The following is an 18,610-nucleotide window of genomic DNA, read 5'->3' on the forward strand; positions in this document are numbered from 1 at the left end:
CCCGCCAAAACACCCACATACTCATCCACACGCACACATACACACATCAGCCCAGCCCACCAGATGGCCATGTTGTTTGCTTTCTCATTCATCTTTAATGGGGAAAGGATGGATTTCTCCCGCTCTCTGTTTGCCTGATTGTTTGGTTTGCTCTGGCAGTCGTCTCCATTGTCATTAGTATAACCTTTGAATGAGTCATGTTGATTTCCTTTCTGAGAGGACTAGCTTGTTTTTTTCCTCTTCCATGCAGTTTTTTCATGTCCTCCCAGCTCTATTGTCCCACCCTAGACAGCATGCTAACACCAGAGAATCGGGTTATAAGACAAACATCGGATAAATCACCTCTCTGATATCGACGCCGTGCCATTTTTCACGCCGAAACCGGCCTCAACATGAGAGACGACGGTGTCTCAAGATGCCCCACACATACGGTCAATTTAACATAATGGTGCCATCGAAATGATCCATTGGCAATTATGTCCGACTTAATGGGGGGATCATTTTGCAGTTTCCTGATGCTAAGCAAGACGGATGGTGCATTTGCAGCCTTTGGCTGGGTCTGCCCCAGAATCAATGAGCTGAGGCTGTGACAGCAACGGCCAAATGCGCTTGGCACTGTGCCGTGTTTCATTCTCAGCCCTATCACCTGCAGAATAGCAAAATGACATCGAACAACCCCCGAGGCTAACCCAGATAAGGACTTACAGAGAGACTGAGTCTGAGATAGAGGGTATTTTCCAAGTGTGTTTAATCAGACTTGAGGACAGCTATTGTCTGTTCACTATGAAAAACTGTGGATCATGCTACGATAGGGCTATCAGTACACCAGGATTTACTGAGGATCATGCTGCACTACATCACCTGAACTGATAGTGTAGGGCATGACCCCCTATTGCCAGCTAGCTCATGTATATGATAAATGTGTCACGAGTAGGGATGTGCATGGTTACTCAAGTACTCAGTTAACCATGCCAGTATTTAAATGATAAAATCACTATTTGGGTATTTGCAGAGATTCACAGAGAAAATATATACTATCCAACAATTCACTGAATGTTAACTATTAACACGGCTGTAAAGTTTTGCTCATATTTAAGATTAAGTAAGTCTATGGTGCTACAATAAAACACAAGTGCCATAATGTGAGCACGTTACCAAGGATGCATTGCTAAAAATATGATTAAGATTGACAAAGCAGTGAATCTGTAACTGGGCTAACTAGTCTAGCTGGCGTTGGCTATAACAAAGACATTAAAAAGATATTTAATTGTTCTAAATTTTATCTCAAAAAACATTTTTGCATTTTATCTGAAGAGAAAAACTAGCGCTGCGCTCTAGTTAAGTCTAGTGTTAGCATTAGCTCTTTGTCTCATACAAGGCAGCCTTTTTTACTCAAACACAAAGATTTCCTTTGGCTGTCAGCTGCTGAACTTAGTATTTTTTAGATTTTTTTTTTTAAAGATTTTTTTTAATTTGGATTTTTTTGCTTGCTGGCACCAGTGCCAAAACAAATCCAAATTTATCATGTTTATGATACAGTTATTTAATCAAGCAAAAGCCCAACTTTTTTGGGTTTACTCTGTGGTTATTTGAATATCCGTTTATCCGTCCGACAGATACTCGAATATTAAAATTAGATCACCTTTGGATCACAAAGTATAACGCACATTATCTCCTCCTTGATAAATGTGGGACAAATAGCAAAACAACTAAAAGCTATACTGGCAATGAGCAGTTTCTGCAGTGTGTAGGCATTGGGTACAGTACATGTCCAAAGGTTTGTAAACACCTGCTGATATAGCATTTCTTCTGAAATCACGGGTATTAATAAGGAGTTTGGACCCCTTTTGTTGGAGCATTGCTGTGTGGATTTGATTGCATTCAGTCAGAAGAACATTAGTAAGGTCAGGAACAGGTGTTGGATGATTAGTTGTGGACCACCACTTTAGCTCATCCCAAAGGTATTGGATGGTGCTTTATCGCTCCAGAGAACATTATACTGCTCTAGCCCATGCTTGGCATTGGACATGGTGACCTTAGTCTCATGTGCGGCTGCTCCAGAATATCTCATCATTTTGATCAGTGCTTTTCTATGGAGATTATACAAGATGTGAGCGTGCAACTGAATGCTTGTTTCAGCAATAGACGCACCTTAAAGTTGTTGAATTCACTCTTTAGAGGGGCTGTCCAGATACTTTTGGACATATAGTGTAGGTACTTAATTTGAACTATGGCAGCGGGTTTAAAAACAGATCAGTACAGATAAAAATAAAAAAAGTATCTTGTTGGAAGATTTTATATGCTGAATGTGAACTGTTTTAGGCATTGTTAAGTGTCATATATATCATAGTGCAGTATATTTACACTGTAGTAAGACTTGATTCACTGTAAGTACTGCATATTGTTTTGCTCTTTGGGCAGAATTTCTCAAGAGTGAAGATGCAGGTGACCATGTCGTTGGCGTCTCTGGTGGGCAAGTCCTCAGATGTGCGTGAGGAGTACCTGCGGCGATCTTTCCGGACCATTTTAGCGTATGCAGAAGAAGACACAGAGATGCAGTCCACACAGCTCCCTTCACAGGTAATTCCCTACAGCTAAACCAATACAACATTTAATGCTATTAATAAGCCTCAAATCAGATGAAATCCTCACAGTCTAGACTGCTGAGTCAATCAATAGCCCAGCAAGAATGCAGCCAGTGAAATTATGGTCTGACCTGTTTTGATAAAATGCCATACCATGTCAGAAATACCTCAGAATGTTCTCAGTTTGTTGTTTTACAGCCACCAAATGAATCATTTTCAATATTTGGAATGTGTTAAATCTAGTGAATAGATTTTATAGCAATTTCTCAATCAGTTAGAATTTATACAGTGAATAGTTCCAGTTCTACATTCTGATGGGCTGAGCAATGTTCATTGTGTTCAATGTAAAATTCACACATTGAATTCTGTATCAGTGCTCCACATTATCAGAAACCATTGTGCTGTGGAGTAATGTTGGATGGTTGTGTTGCTTGGCAGCCATGACCTGCTGTTAATGAACTACATTGCTTGACAGAAGAATTGTTTACTCTGATTATTGTTAGTAATAACAGGGCTGACCTTAATTAATATTTGTTTATTACGTTGGTATTTGATTCTATATTTAGTATTTGGAAGTGTAATCCTTTTTTTATTTACGCCAAATTGTAGCCTAAACTACAACACATTTCATCAGCAAAAGCTTTTAACGTATGTAAAAAAATTCTTGAAAATTAGCATATTTTATAATATCATTGAATTTAGTCATCCTTTAAAAGCAGTATATGTGTTCCAGTGATTTTACAAATGTTAAAGGGGGTTTTAAGCAGTCCACTTTGTGTCTTGTGGGTTATTATCCCTTATTCTGCTCCATCTTATTCACAGGTAGATGAGCTTCTGAGGAACCTAAACAGCATTCTCTCAGACACAGTGAAAATGAAGGAGTTCCAGGAAGACCCTGAGATGCTTATGGACCTTATGTATAGGTAGTGCATACATACATATACAAAAAAGCACAAAATCTCACTCACTAAGTCACAGCTACTACTGTAACCTCCCCCATGACTGAGTGTCAGTCTCCATCCCCTGCGTCTGGGCTCCTAATGCTGTGGTTTCCTCTGCTTCCCATTTGCCTGTGGTTTCTGCTGTTTGTCTACTGTTTTTGGACTTACCATGGAAACCATGTGGCTGCGTTTTAGCCCTGTGATCTGGTCCTCAGTGTGCAGAGGCTGCATGTAAATCTGCAGAAGCACACGTGCCCTTGATTTCAGGATGTTGAAATTGGGATTTTGCAGCCTAATTGCTGTATCACAGTGAGCTGACCCCCGCATTTGTGTGTGTGTGGCAGGATTGCCAAGGGCTACCAGACGTCGCCCGATCTGCGGCTGACCTGGCTCCAGAACATGGCAGAGAAACACAACAGCAGAAAGTGCTTCACAGAGTCGGCCATGTGCCTGGTGCACGCCGCCGCCCTGGTGGCCGAATACCTCAGCATGCTGGAGGACCACAAGTACCTGCCTGTGGGCAGCGTCACATTCCAAGTGAGTGATACATACAGGTGGAGTGCCAAAATATGCACTCTTTTTGCTCCTTCTCAGGTTCAAAATAAGATGTTAGATAACTGGAACATGGAAACAAGTACTCACAGTGACTCATTCAGTGACTCAAAGTACCAGTCAGGAACTCACAGCAACTGAAAGGATCATTTTATACAGTAAAACAGACATTTCACACCTCAGTGCTACAAGTGTATCCATATGAATAAGGTCTTTTGTCTTTGTGTGGAATTAATGTGGATTAAATGTGTGTAACTCAAAGAATAGGATGGGATCAAGGATAATTAGACAAGGTTAATAAGGAAATTCTACCATACAGCGTCCTCACTTTTTTGCCCCCCTAGCCAGAGGAGGGAGCTGTGCTGTCATGCAGTCAAAAGTGACTGACTGAAGTCAGAGACCACTCTTTTAATATAATTTCCAGTGAAAACAGCTATTAAACACACATTACTCATTTTTCAGTGTCAGAAGAAAACAGGAAATGTATATATATAACAAAAAAGCCCCAAGTAAAAAGTATAATATCCAAATCTACCAATATTTTATATTCCCACTATTTACCTTTGTACACTCTACTGACACTCTAACTCTTCCATCCTCCTAATCTTAAAACCAACAAGCTGTAGCTTTTCCCAATCCCCAACCAAAGGAGTCACTGATATTAAGTTCCCCTTCAAAAACATTAACATTCACACAAGCAACTACCCAAACATACCTCAGCTGCCATGCAAATTTCTTTCTTATGTGCATCTAAAATGACTAAAGGAGATATTTCTAAGGAGATTACATATAATATCATCCACTTGCATTAAGAAAGAGGAAATAAGTGAAAAAACAGGAGTTACATTTAAACGCAAAGAAAAAGGGACTCTTAACAATCATGCAAGACCTGGTAGACCACCAAAACTGTCACCATCACATAAACAGCACTTAAAGCTTTCATCTTTGAGAGAGGAGAAAATCAAGCTCCACTCTTCTTTCAGATCTGAAAAAATCCACAGGTGTTTCTGTCCATCCTTCCACTGTGAGAAGATAACTCAACACTGTGAGTCTGAAAGGGTGTGTAGCTGTCAAGAAACCGTTACTGAGAAAAAGAAATTAAAAATGGGAAAAAAAATTAAAGTGGAACACTCTGGACATCAAACTGGACATCTGAGATGTGGAATATGGTTTTATGCATTGATGAGTCTAGTTTTGAGATCTTTGCAAGTAACAGAATGCAGTATGTACTCCACCAACATAATGTAAGATTCTTCCATCAAGCATAATGAACGATCAGTGAAAGTTTGCGGATGTATAACAACATCTGGAATGATTTATTTTTGATCTAAGGCATCATGAATGCTGATAAGTGCAAACAATATTTTAAAAGGCTCATATCATGGAAAACAAATGAGGGTACACCAGCACAAGGGTGGGAAAGGGTGGTCTTTGGATTTCGCACAGTACTGCACATATTATTTTCATAGTAGTTACCAAATAATTCATAGTACTTACTGGATAATTAAGTCTTAATAACTGAATTATAAGCTTAGAGTTCAAGACGTTTGTGTGTTTTGAGTTCAGACATGGTACTTTAGTAACACAGTGTTAATAGTACACACAGTTGTATAGTTAATCTTACAACCATTCACATAATAAGCCACAGAGGTAAACGGGTTAATTTTCCCCTGACAGAACATCTCTTCTAATGTGCTGGAAGAGTCTGCGGTGTCGGACGATATTTTATCCCCAGACGAGGATGGAGTCTGCTCAGGGCGCTACTTCACAGAGAACGGTCTGGTGGGCCTTCTCGAGCAGGCCGCAGAACTCTTCAGCAATGTAAGTTAAGCATGCACCTTGGATCACTTCTTAAACGTGGCTTGTGGATTCCTTATCATCACAGACTTAACACTAAACCATGTCATGGTAAGCTCAAATGGACAAAAGTGGGCAAAAGCATATTGCATATCTAAAAACAGTAGGAGCAGCTTTGCTGAAGCCTTATTTCTGTACTTTTGCCCATTTTTATAGACAGTAGTAGAGATGGGCAAAATGACGTTTGGATTTATTGTTATTGTGATGAAGTACTTTTCTGAGCATACTGTGGATATCATCAGTACTGACCACTGACCAACTGCGTGTTTCTTTGCAAAGAGAGAATACTTAAGTTCTGTTTAATTGGATTTAGTGCAGAACACTTTGTGAAAAATCATTGTATTTATAGTTTTATAGCATTTGTACCTTTTTTGTTTGTTGTAACTTATCAAACCCCAGAATCAAATCACACAGTATCATTATGTATAGTGCGTATCTTAAAAGTGTGAAACTTAAATGTTGAAATGTTATATGTAAGTCATATCGCGCACCTGTAGGTTATAGTATGCTGCATTGTTGTACAACAGGAACCACATAAACATGTTGGCTGTCAACACATCGGGGTTAGGGAAAAAATGGTGTATCTTTATTTTATCCTTAATGTTACCTGATGCACTATGTTCTCTGCTATTGTTCACCAACAGGCTGGCTTATATGAGGCAGTGAACGAAGTGTATAAGATCATCATTCCCATACTGGAGGCCCACAGAGACTTCCGGAAACTGTCCACAACTCACGACAACTTAAAAAGAGCCTTTGAAAACATTGTTCTGAAGGTAAACCAGAGAGCAGATGGTGCTCCTATAGACTTTTGGCTTGGGCCAACATAGCATAGTTTCATGAGGCAGATGCTATGAATTGAATTATCCACAGAGTTGAACCAGACGTTTTCTGGCTTATTTCAGGGCCACAAGAGGATGTTTGGAACGTATTTCCGTGTGGCCTTTTTTGGCTCTAAGTTTGGGGATCTGGATGAAGTGGAATTCATTTATAAAGAGCCAGGAATCACGCATCTGCCTGAGATTTCACACAGACTAGAGGTAAGCTATCTGAAAGTACAGGCCTAGTGCTACAGAGTTTAGTATGGCAGAGACCACAAAAAATCACCAGCAATCAGTGAACTCCTACAGAGCCATATGTACACTACAGACCTAAAGCATAAGAGTAAGCTCTGATTTTTAAATAATCAAACTTATTTTACAATATAATCAAATTGCCAGCAATGAACACAATTCAGCAGTGGTGTAAAGCACGCCACCACTGGACTCTGAAGCAATGGAAACATGTTCTCTTAAGTGATGAATCAAACTTCACTATCTGGCAGTCTGATAGATGAATCTGGACTTGGTGGATGCCAGGAGAACTGTGCCTACAGGAACGCATAGTGTCAACAGTAAAGTTTGGTGGAGGAGGGCTAATAGTCTGGGGCTGTTTTTCAGCCCCTTCAGTGAAGGGTAATGTTAACACTACAGCATACAAAGACATTTTAGACAATTATACGCTTCCAACTGTGTGGCAACAGTTTGAGGAAGGCCTTTTCTTATTCCATCATGACTATGCCCCTGTGCACAAAGCGAGGTCCATAAAGACACATTTTGTGAGTCCTGTCCCTCAACCCCATGCACACTCGTCTGCACAATCGTGTGGAAAGTCTTCCCAGAGGAGTGGAGGCTGTTATAGCTGCAAAGCGGGGGGCTAACTCTGGAATGGGATGTCCAGGCTCATATATATGGGATGGTCAAGTGTCTACATACTTTTGGCCATTGTGTATTACTGCCTGTTACCTCTTGAAAAAAATACAAATTTTACATTTTATATTACAGTTTTAAAAAAGTTACTGTTGCTTCCAAACCTTGTAGTAGTGTAGAGGTATATCAGCAGAGCTCATTTGATATTTTTTTTTGTGTGTGTATAAATCCGCAAATAATCATGTATGTCTTGTTTCTGAAGAATTTTTACAGCCAGTGTTTGGGGGATGGGGTTCTGGAGATGATAAAGGATTCCACACCTGTAGACAGAAACAAACTGAATCCCAACAAGGTACTTAACACCAGACGTAATGCTAATTTCAGCATCAGGACAATCAAGAGCTAATCAGAGTTTCATCAACTGCAAAGCCTCCTCTTACTATATAAACAAACAAAGCACTTATTTAGCTGAAACTACGCTTGATTGTTAAATGGTACTTAAGTGCTAGTGAAGTTTTTTTTTTTCAGAACATTTCCTCATTTATATGTGGCTGATTTATGTTTTGGATTTAGGCTTATATTCAGATCACTTACGTGGAACCGTACTTCGATGATTACGAGATGAAAGACCGCATGACCAACTTTGAGAAGAACTTCAACCTGCGGCGTTTCATGTACACCACCCCGTTCACAAAGAGTGGACGGCCCCGAGGAGAGCTGAACGAGCAATACAAGAGAAAGACCATCCTGACCACCAAGCACGCCTTCCCTTATGTGAAGACGCGGATCAATGTCATTCAGAAGGATCAGGTAAAGAATTTCCATGCAGATTTCAGCAACTTCTACTTGCAACTCTGCACTGCAACTTCTTAACCCCAAGAAGTTTAGAGCTCTTGGCATTTTCCTGTGCATCCAGTTTACATTATGTAATTATTTGAGTGTACTTATGTAATTGTCTAATTAGTAACATAGTTACATAATGAACTGCATTTGCGTTCAAATTATGCTCGGAATGAACAGGGTTGGGTCTGCATTTTTGACATTTTTTCCTTTTAGCTCAGTGTCAACAAATGAGAAAAATATGGCAAAAGTGCAAAACAAGACTATGCACACCAATGACTTTTTAATCAAATTTAAAAAGCTCCATTTCTACCTACAGACATGTAGAATGAGGTGCTGTATTGATTGAACGTTTAGAATCAACCAAATTTCTCTGCTTGCTTTAGTGAGCTATGCGTTGGAAGTTCATATAAAATTATGAAATGTTTTTGTTACTGTTGGTGAAAACTGTGCCTTCTAAGGGTTAAGCAGCATTTGTGCTACACTTAATAAAGCCAAAAGTGGTGGGAGTGCAGATTTATCACTTGCAACTGATTAAAGGGGCTAGTTTTAACAGTTACTAGAAACAGCGCTGGCTCAAGCCTTTTGCGGGACCTAAGCAGGATTTCTTGGAGGCTCCTCTAGCCTTACTAGCTGATGCATTGTAAAATTAGAGGCTAACTTATAACAATGACTACAACAAGATTTCTAAATTATGTAAATTTATAACTGGCTAATTGGGTATTGCTGATGATTGGATGTTTGTTTGGAGTTTTAGTATATTACAGTATAAATCCAGACATCCTCAGCATTCTCGATCCAGGGGTCTGTCTCACCACGCACGCATGTACCTGAGCACTTACCTGTATCGTACTTCTGTTTTTGCTACTTCAGATTGACCTCACCCCAATTGAGGTGGCTATCGAGGACATGCAGAAGAAAACCCGCGAGCTGGCCATCGCCACGCACAAAGAGAAGCCTGACCCTAAAATGCTGCAGATGGTTTTGCAGGGGTCTGTAACAGCCACTGTCAACCAGGTCTGTCCATCTCACCTGCTCATTTACACGCTCACTCACTCATTCACTACTGTTTCACATGACTGAGAACTTTCCGTCTCCTCAGGAAATCTCTCTGTTTGAGTCTCAGGAAAAGCTTGCGGTAATCTAAGCACAGTGTATTATAGTGATGTAAGCCACATAAGTCAGTCTGAAAGGTTTTAAAGTGATATTCCCCCTTTTCTGGGGGCCACGCGGGGCTGCGCAGTAACAGTTTACAACACCAATCATGAGAAGTTTACTGTTGCGCATGTCTCCGAAATCCTGAGGAGATGGCTGTGGTTACGTGATAAATGCCAGTTGGAGGGACAACATAGGAAGCGTACAGCAATCCCTCCACTGCCTGGCTCCGCAGCCACATCACTCAGACAAAGACCTATTCATGATCTTTCCCTTATGTGTTGACTTTACCTTGTGGCCTCCAATGCACGAAGCATTCATTTTCTCCTTCAGCACCGAGAGTGAGAGAGAGACCTCTTTATTTCCATCTTCTCTCTCTCTCTTCAGGGACCGCTGGAGGTGGCCCAGGTCTTCTTGAATGAAATCCCAGCAGACCCTAAACTCTACCGTCATCACAACAAGCTGCGGCTGTGTTTCAAAGAGTTCATCCTACGGTGAGTGTGGCATTTGAGATAAGAAAGAGATACGAACAACCAACATTTTTTGCAGGTCACTGATTTTTTTTTCCACTTGCCTAGTGCTTTCTCAACTCTGTGTCTTCTCAGTTCAAAGGAAAATAAAAAAAAATCATGCAAAATAGTCGGTTTGAGTTTGCACCAAGAATAGGAATAATGAGGTGCCATTATTTTTCCTCTTAAATATTTCTGAAGATGGCTAAAAAGCATCTAGAGAAGACTACAGAGGTCCATTTTTTATTCTTTCCATTTATTTTCCACTTGCAGAGGAACAGGCTAGCCAAGGTTTAATGCCATTCAACTGCATTTGATTTGCATTACGTTTATGATGTTTAAACTAAAGCTCAAAATAAATGAGGATCAGACTGTGGCCTTTTTTTTCTCAGGACATATGGAACGTTTGAGGGAATGTTTCAGTTTAGGTCCTGAAGGTGGCTTTCATTTTGGAAAAGTGTACGTCAGAACCTTGATTGCTACCAGAATACTGACAAATATTTACTGTAATTTCAAAAATGTTTATTTTCTTCCGTAATCCATTCAGTCTGGCATGCCTCTTATAAGATACATTATCCAGTGAGTGTTATGGCCTCCTTACACACTGGAGAGAAAGGGTCTTATACTTCAGAACGGGGATGTTCGATCTGATGATGTGATACCATTATCGCAATAAATTACATCACAGTAAGCTTTTCTGAGCACATTGGTGTTACTGTCATTGAAATAGACTGATCAACAGCTTGGTTAAGTAAATAGAGGTTTAGAAGAGACCCCCCCACCCCAAAGGGGTGTACCTAAAGCCAGGTGTGCACTACACGGTTTGTAAAATTTATAGGTGTCAGCTCATACAGTTTACCTGTATAAAATCTGCTTTTTGTTTGGAATTTTAGAAGTATTAGAAGTACTGCAGAGATGAAGGAAATCTAGCATGGTACAGTTTTGTGCGTAAACTTTGGCCAGTTAACATCAGTGGGTGTGTTTACTTGTACTTAATAATCCGATAACTGCAGAAAATCAGATTTTGTCAGTAATCCGATCAATGCGTTTACATGCACTTGAGGAATCAGATAATGGAAAACTCTGGGTCTACATGAGTCAGTAATCATATTTCTGCTTTGCAATGAGTCAGTACACTCACAGAAAAAGATGTGACAAACATAATGTAAAACTCAAACTTCATGCTGCGGCTTTTTTTAAAAGCATTGAACCACTTACCTGAAAATATGAACATACATCATCTAGAGGATGAAGAATTTTTAAATTCTTCATCTTCATCTTCTGTCGCAGTCTGTTTTCACACGTGCAGTCTGAGGAATTTGAAAGAAATCCGAGGAAGAGTTTACATGCACTGAGAAATCTGATCACTGAGCTAAAATCCAGCTCTCTTTATCAGATTTCTTAATCGGATTTCTAGACCTTACTCCAATCTATGCTGTTTACATGACCATTTGAATAATCAGATAACTGCTGAAATCCGATTATGATCGGATTATTGAGCGCATGTAAACGCACTCATTGATTCTGTCACGTTTAGATCTGTTTCTCACTTTCTGTTTTATTAGACATACAAGTCTGATAAACTAGTGGATGGCGAAGTACATATTTATGTGAAATTTTGTTGATGCATGCAACCTGTACACATACAAAATAAAACTAATATCACCACACAGGAGAGCGAGACAGCCATCAGAGCATCACTTGCCACACTGAAAGTGTTGTGCTGTAATATTTGGATCGTCATTGGTTTCTGTATCTCATTAATATATGCTCAAGCACGCAGCACAATGATCAAGACACAAAGATGCATTAGCAAAGAGACATTTCGACCTCATTCTCACCTTGCAGATCATGCTATAAAGAGGCGTTTTGCTCTGTTAGCTCATTGGAGAACCCCACCTGACTCTCAGTATCTCTTTCACACTGCTTTAATAGTGTTTGTGTTTGTGTATTTAACAGTGTGTGAGACACTCTGTAGCTGTTTACCGTTCAAATAAAGTAAAACCATTTCTGATTCTATATGGAGTAATTTGTTTAATTACTAGAGGAATGTACCACAGTAAAGAAAATCAGAACTGGATAAACTGCTGTTGTTGTTAATGATTTTACAAATGTTCTGTGCAGGTATCAGAGAATTGATACCATTTGGAAATTGTAAATATAAGGGGTTACTCTGTGGAGGTTGCCACATATGAAAATCCTATTTGATTTGTAAAGCACCTCACACTGAACCATAGTCTTTTGCAGAATTAGTAATTTTGTTGTGATTGAAATGCAGAGAGCTTCTCACATAACAAGTTTCAGCTACGAAAAGCTCTTGAAATTTCAAATCTCATTGTTATTACATGACTTTAACAAAGCTGAAACTATATGTTGTTGGGAAAAATCATTCTGTTCTGCAGCGAGAGCTGCTTTTATTATAAACTGGCAAGCTGACTTGAAATTGTAAAGTTAGTGCCTTGAAGTCCTGCTCTATATTTTATAAACATTATAAAGCTATTCAAGCATTTGCTGAAGTTAAACAAACAGCTCCTCCATCTCTGTGGCCCCACTGGACACGCAGAGCACATACAAGTCTCTTCGCTGTTTTATTCTCTACTGGCTCTCTTTGGCTTTTTTCTTGAATTGTTTGGTCAATTACATCACTGACCATCTCCCACAACAGGTGCACATTTTCAGTTTCAAAAATCAAACATGTCTGAAAATATCAAAAGGCCTCTGATCTCTCCAGAGCTACACCTGAAGGCTAAAGATAGACTGGTTTCACCTCTCACACTGAAAGATCATCCACATCGACAGTTGCTTCTAGCTAAGCTCCCAAACTGGAAATTCGCTTCTGATTCTCAAAATTTTGGAGGAGGAAAGTTGGGGTTAAAATCAGGCTAAAAACTGTGTGATGTAGGCTTAAGAGTGCACTCACTAAACAATAGAGCAAGGAAAAGCTACACATAGGCTTTTAAAATCCCAGATCTCAACATTATCAAGTCACACAAAGCTAAAACTGGAATAAGTAGGGCATGATCTCATTCCCACGCTTTACTAAGTTAAAAATAATGTGTGGCCATGCCATATTAACGCGTGGGAACACGATCCTAATGTGTGGCCACATGCATTTATACAGGATGTCGCCAGCAGGGCTCCATATAATTGTGTTTCATATATATATAATATATGTAAACATGAATACAGTAAAAAAATAACAGGATTTCTCCTCGATGCTACGAGCAATCATATGCATTTGTTAAATTCCATCACCAGCACATTTCATTTCATTTAATGAAGCATTGATTAACCAAAACAGATGTTGAAATGATAAAATAATAAAATAATTTCAAATAATAAATTCTTACTTTCCAGATAAATAGTGTCATGAAAATATCTTCAGGAATCATAAGGCTCAATCTTTGCAGTATCACCCACCTCACCTCAGAGTCGTAGTTCTAATCAAGCATTAGTGCCCTCCATATATACAGTGCAGCAGCTGTGTTCATTAGAATTTAAAGGATCTTAGATAAGCAGTCAAACTGAACATATTGCGCACAACTGATCTTATTATGAGGCCGAACAAATTTGGTCTGTGTTCAGGTTTATGTGTCATTACTTTTGAACTGTATGCCATTTATTGAAATGTGCACCCTTCAAATGCACAGACCCTTATAAAAACACATGAGTAAAACCATTAGGATGGAAATAAATCTGCTGTCACTATTTCAGAATGTCTTTGTTCTGACTTGTTCCAGATTTGGACGTAATATGTGTATGTTTCTCATAGTTGGCCCAGTGTGTTAATGCTTTTGTGGCTTTTTCCTTGGCCGTCTTTCATTTTATGGCCACGGCTCTAAAAAGCCTTCCAGTAACAGAAATACCAGAGAAAACATATAAGGCTTTTAAATCATGATGCCTTTCAATCATATTCAGTTCCCCTACAGCTCCTACAGCATCAGATGGCTCATTTCCTCAGCCCTGCATATGTGGTTCACTGTAACTGCGTTTGTTCTGTAGGTGTGGGGAGGCAGTGGAGAAGAACAAGGCCCTGATCACACCTGACCAGAAGGAATACCAGCAAGAGCTGAAGAAGAACTATAACAAGCTGAGGGAGAACCTCAGGCCCATGCTGGAGAGAAAAATCCCTGAACTGTACAAGCCCATCGTCAAACCTCGCTTTGAGAACAGGTACTACATCCGCTCACTCGTTCACTGTGTAGCAAAGCGTTAAAAGAAGAGTCTGGTTAAAAATTTAGTTTTCTCCTTATGCTAAATGTAATTGATTAGGTCAGACATCTGTTATCTGAAGAAGGGCTGAAAGATCATTTTTATATCAAAATCACAAAGTACAAATTCGCAAGTGTAATTATATCTGAAATTATTATTTAAGTTTAAAGTGGATACAATTAACCTGAGCTTGTGAAATGGCAGTCTGGCAAATAATATTCAGCTTTCAAGTATGATAAAATGAATGTGCTCATCTTCTTGACAAAAAAAGGCCTGGAGCATAGTTTACAGTAAATAGTCACATTTAAAGCGCAGCTGCAATATTGGTCAGAAAAATGGCAATTTTCCCCAAATGGCTCAGCCCTAATCTGAAGTTTGCTTCTTTAGTTTTGCTCTGGAGTTATAAGGGAAATATAGCTAACAGGTAGTGCAAGCTTACAACTATAACAAGCATCATGCAAACTGCCTACGTAAATCATTACATACATGCATCAAACAGGGTTGTTGAGTTAACTGTAAAAATAGACTAAAATATAGATAGAATTCAGGCTTCAAGACGTTGGCTACTGCTGATTTAGCTTTGTGATGTGCATTTACATAGAAAACAGTCTAATACAGTATACGAAACCAAATAAACAACACTGCTTGAGATTACTTAACAACTCAACACGGTTTGAGGCGAGTGTGTGATGACTATGCGTTTTTAGCCCCAATTTCCGTAACAGAGACAAATTTTTGCAGTCTGCAACAAACCACCCAGTTGTACATAGCGTGATGACTGCTCATGTGTTGTAAATAGTTCAGTTTAGTTTCCTAGTCTGACAGCTGCTTGAAAGCAGGTTTGAAATTCTCAGCAGTGAATCTTTTAATGTGTGTGATCTTAGTTTAATGTTGTGTCAATGCACTATGGTCCTTTTCTTCATAACAAGCATAAAATATCACTAATAGTATGCTGATGTCTTAGCAGCTAGCAAGCTAAATTTCCTGTTCTTAAATGATGCAGCAGTTACATGCTGGTGCCTCAGACATCAGAACTGCTGCACCATTTAAGGTGGAACAGGAAAATTCAAACAAGAAGCTGGCAAATAGCTGACTTCAGCTTCATATCACCGAAGAATTAGGGGTGGGTGATAATAAATAATTGTATAATCTTTGAAGGCATATGATTGCCTAAATTTAACTAGGACCAGCCTTGAGGTTGCTGAACTTTTTCCTCCTCTGCTATCACTGCAGACTGGCAGGGTCGCCTACAGAGCACCGCTAGTAGCCTTTTAATGAAGTAATGTTCTTTTTTATTTGAGGGTCGTCCCATTTTGTATGGGAAGATTTCAATCTAACTCAGTTCTAAGGGGCAAGGTGACACTTGAAAATAAGGGGTAGGGATAAAAATAAGAAATGGGATTGGGCCAAAATCTATGACAAGCAATAGCAACACTAAAGAGCAGCTGCCAATGAGAGTGCTAGAAAACTCAAGGAATGAGGGGCAAGCAACCAAAACAAGAACAAACATGGCGAAGGTGTTATTAGAGAAAAAAAGTTGCATACATTGACCAACATTGCTGCTCACTGCTGCTACGGCTGGGTTTGGAGCCTCTGCGAGAATGTTCATGGCAACTTTCTCCTCTGTGTTGGCGATGGCCACTCATGTTCTGTATGGACCCAAGAAACAGAAGGAGGCTATAGGGCTATAGAGCAGCATGATTCTTTTGTTTAAAAAATATTCAAATTTGCTTTATCCCCATCCTTCTTTCAGCACAAATTACATTAACAGGTACAAAACATTGCTCAAGTTCTAGTTTAGCACATGATAGACACTTCAACATGCTTTGTCATGGATCTGAAACAGGTGAAAGATCGTGTCAAAGGTTGTGTAGCGTGAGCAGTACAGAGTTTCTGAGATTCTGAAAGTCATGTTATGTCCACTAGGTATTAGGCAGGTAGTTTGCACAGTCCTGATTGATGTTTCCATTACTTTTCAGCTCCCTGGAGCCTTTTAGCTTAAAAAACTAAAGAAGCACCAAAAATCTTGGCTTATTGACAACATTTGGGATTGGAGAAAACTGTATATCTGATTTTTTGCCAAACTATTTCTTTAAGGGTGTGCCAAGCCTACAATTGTAAATGATGCCAGTGTAATGCATGCACAGAAGTATTTACACAGGTCTGTTTTCACTAAGCCTATAGAATGGAGGCCTACGTTTTGTGCTATGGATTTTTACTGTTTGTTTCACAGAAGTAAAGTCACTGATCTAACCTGTGTGACTGTGCATGTCAGGGTGCCCGGACGTTGTAGTGTAGAACAGTCCTTCATGTAAAAATTCAACGTCACTGTAGCTCCATTTCAAGGAGTCATTGTACTAGCTGCTCTTTAGCTGCCCTTTGAAAGCTTCTCCTCCTCCTTCCTGTCTTGTTTGGAACAGGGACTCCATCAAACGGCACAGTTTCCGCCGCACTCAGGAGGAGAGTTCATGATGTCATGAGAATGGCGTCTCCAGGGGACATCGGGAGGAGAACGTTCCGTCATTTAGAGAAGAGGAACGCCGCTGATGTTTGGATGGCTGGAGCCGGGTTTCACGCACAGTATTAAAGATGCTAGATCATATCACGTATGCTGTTATTTGAGGTCCAGTTCATCGAAGTGATACTGAATATAGATGATTTCATAAATGTCCTTTTGTTTTATCTGGCTCGGTTCTTGTGTTCTCCATTTGACTGCAGAATTTCTGGGTGTGATTTCAGCAGGTTGGTACTTTGGTAGTTGTTAAATAATAGTAAGTATTGAATTATTTATTACACATTCACCCATTGAGCTCTTATGGAAATAGTGAAATGGGGATGTTGAGGACTTTCATCTGAGATTTCATATTAGTTTTGTTTTCCATAAAATATAACACAAAATCAACAAGTTCCTTTTTTTGTTTGTTTTAAAGCATTGTCTTTGTTGCTCTATTGTAACAGTGTTCCAAAAGGGAATATACAAGTCATAATTGTCATCAACTACCAAACTACCAACTTGGAAATGTTAAAAAAAAAGTGAGAATTTTGTGTACAAGTGTAAACTTTACATGGAAAATTTAAATATTTTGCAGTGTTGGAAACTGTAATGTCTAAACGTTTTAACGTTTGAACCTGATGTCATCAGACGTGATTTCTCTATTTTCTGGCTTTTGTCTGCAATAACAGAATATATATATATTTTAATAGAGATATATGAAATAGATGTATATATGTTTTGCTTTATTTATAGAGAATTTTAGCTACTATGTGCTCCTTGGTTTGATCAGCACTGGCTGTGATGTACCGGTAAAAATATGCCCATGACTAACTCTTATCAGAAAGAGTCAATAAGATAAATAAATAAGTCAACATCAGTTAAAAAGATAAAGCACAATGGGTGGGCTTATCAAATGTTGATAAGGAATATTTTTCGTTTTGTTGTTTTATGTATTTCTAAGCTGATATATTGTTCTGGACTGTTTTTGTGTTGTTTTGTCAGTTTTTACTGTGCCAAATTATCAAAATCATTACCATTAGAAATAATCCCATAATATCAGACCGTAGCTGAACCAGCTGTTTTGGAAGAAGTATTTTGTTTAGTTTTCAACATCATGGCACCATTCGATCTGTTACACACCTTGCTGCTGTTAACACTGTGAGAACTGTTCAGTTTTCAAGATTACTAGATTGTTTTCTGTCTCTGAGGTCTCAATAAGAAGCACAGAAGTGGATATTGATCTATTTTTTATCAATGCCATGCACATGAATCAAATAAACTTTTAATGGTAAAAGCTGTGTGGTCAGTTCCAGCAAAGAACATCATTTACAAACTTCATCACACTATTTTGCACATATTTCAAATGACTGCTATTACATGTCAGTGCCACAGAATTATGATCCATATCCTACAATTTTTTCTTGCATTATGTATCTCTGAGGTCCACTTACGGTATTTGTGTGGTTTAATGCACCAAAAACAGTCATAATTTTTACAAGACCATTTTCTATCACCTCTCTTCATACCTTAGATTTAAACAGGCAGTTTCGTTTCTATGCCTTTAAGACTGATATATATATATATATATATATATATAATACATACATCATCTAAGCCGCTTATCCTTCTGGGTCACGGTGGGTGCTGGAGCCTATCCCAGCTGTCATTGGGCGGAAGGCAGGATACACCCTGGACAGATCGCCAGTCCATCGCAGGGCTATATATATATATATAATATGTATATATATATATATATATATATATATGTATATATATA

General features: G+C 39.0%; 1 protein-coding gene across 2 annotated transcripts in view; it reads left to right on the plus strand.

Moving 5' to 3' along the window:
* Positions 1-18,127, plus strand: part of dock8 (dedicator of cytokinesis 8) — an 87,343-nt gene extending 69,216 nt beyond the window's left edge. Inside the window, exons 37-48 of one of the 2 annotated variants that reach the window (XM_036578357.1) lie at positions 2,422-2,580; positions 3,408-3,508; positions 3,871-4,063; positions 5,756-5,899; positions 6,580-6,711; positions 6,841-6,975; positions 7,886-7,975; positions 8,197-8,433; positions 9,337-9,480; positions 10,006-10,112; positions 14,130-14,300; positions 16,760-18,127. In XM_036578357.1, the coding sequence (XP_036434250.1) occupies positions 2,422-2,580; positions 3,408-3,508; positions 3,871-4,063; positions 5,756-5,899; positions 6,580-6,711; positions 6,841-6,975; positions 7,886-7,975; positions 8,197-8,433; positions 9,337-9,480; positions 10,006-10,112; positions 14,130-14,300; positions 16,760-16,811 (1,665 nt within the window). In that variant the 3' untranslated portion in view covers positions 16,812-18,127. The remainder of the gene's footprint in view (positions 1-2,421; positions 2,581-3,407; positions 3,509-3,870; positions 4,064-5,755; positions 5,900-6,579; positions 6,712-6,840; positions 6,976-7,885; positions 7,976-8,196; positions 8,434-9,336; positions 9,481-10,005; positions 10,113-14,129; positions 14,301-16,759) is intronic. The other variant, XM_036578358.1, reaches the window with a different exon arrangement.
* The last annotated feature ends 483 nt before the right edge of the window (positions 18,128-18,610 follow it).

The sequence above is a fragment of the Colossoma macropomum genome, unplaced genomic scaffold (genome assembly GCF_904425465.1).
Source record: "Colossoma macropomum unplaced genomic scaffold, Colossoma_macropomum, whole genome shotgun sequence".
Taxonomy (NCBI): domain Eukaryota; kingdom Metazoa; phylum Chordata; class Actinopteri; order Characiformes; family Serrasalmidae; genus Colossoma; species Colossoma macropomum.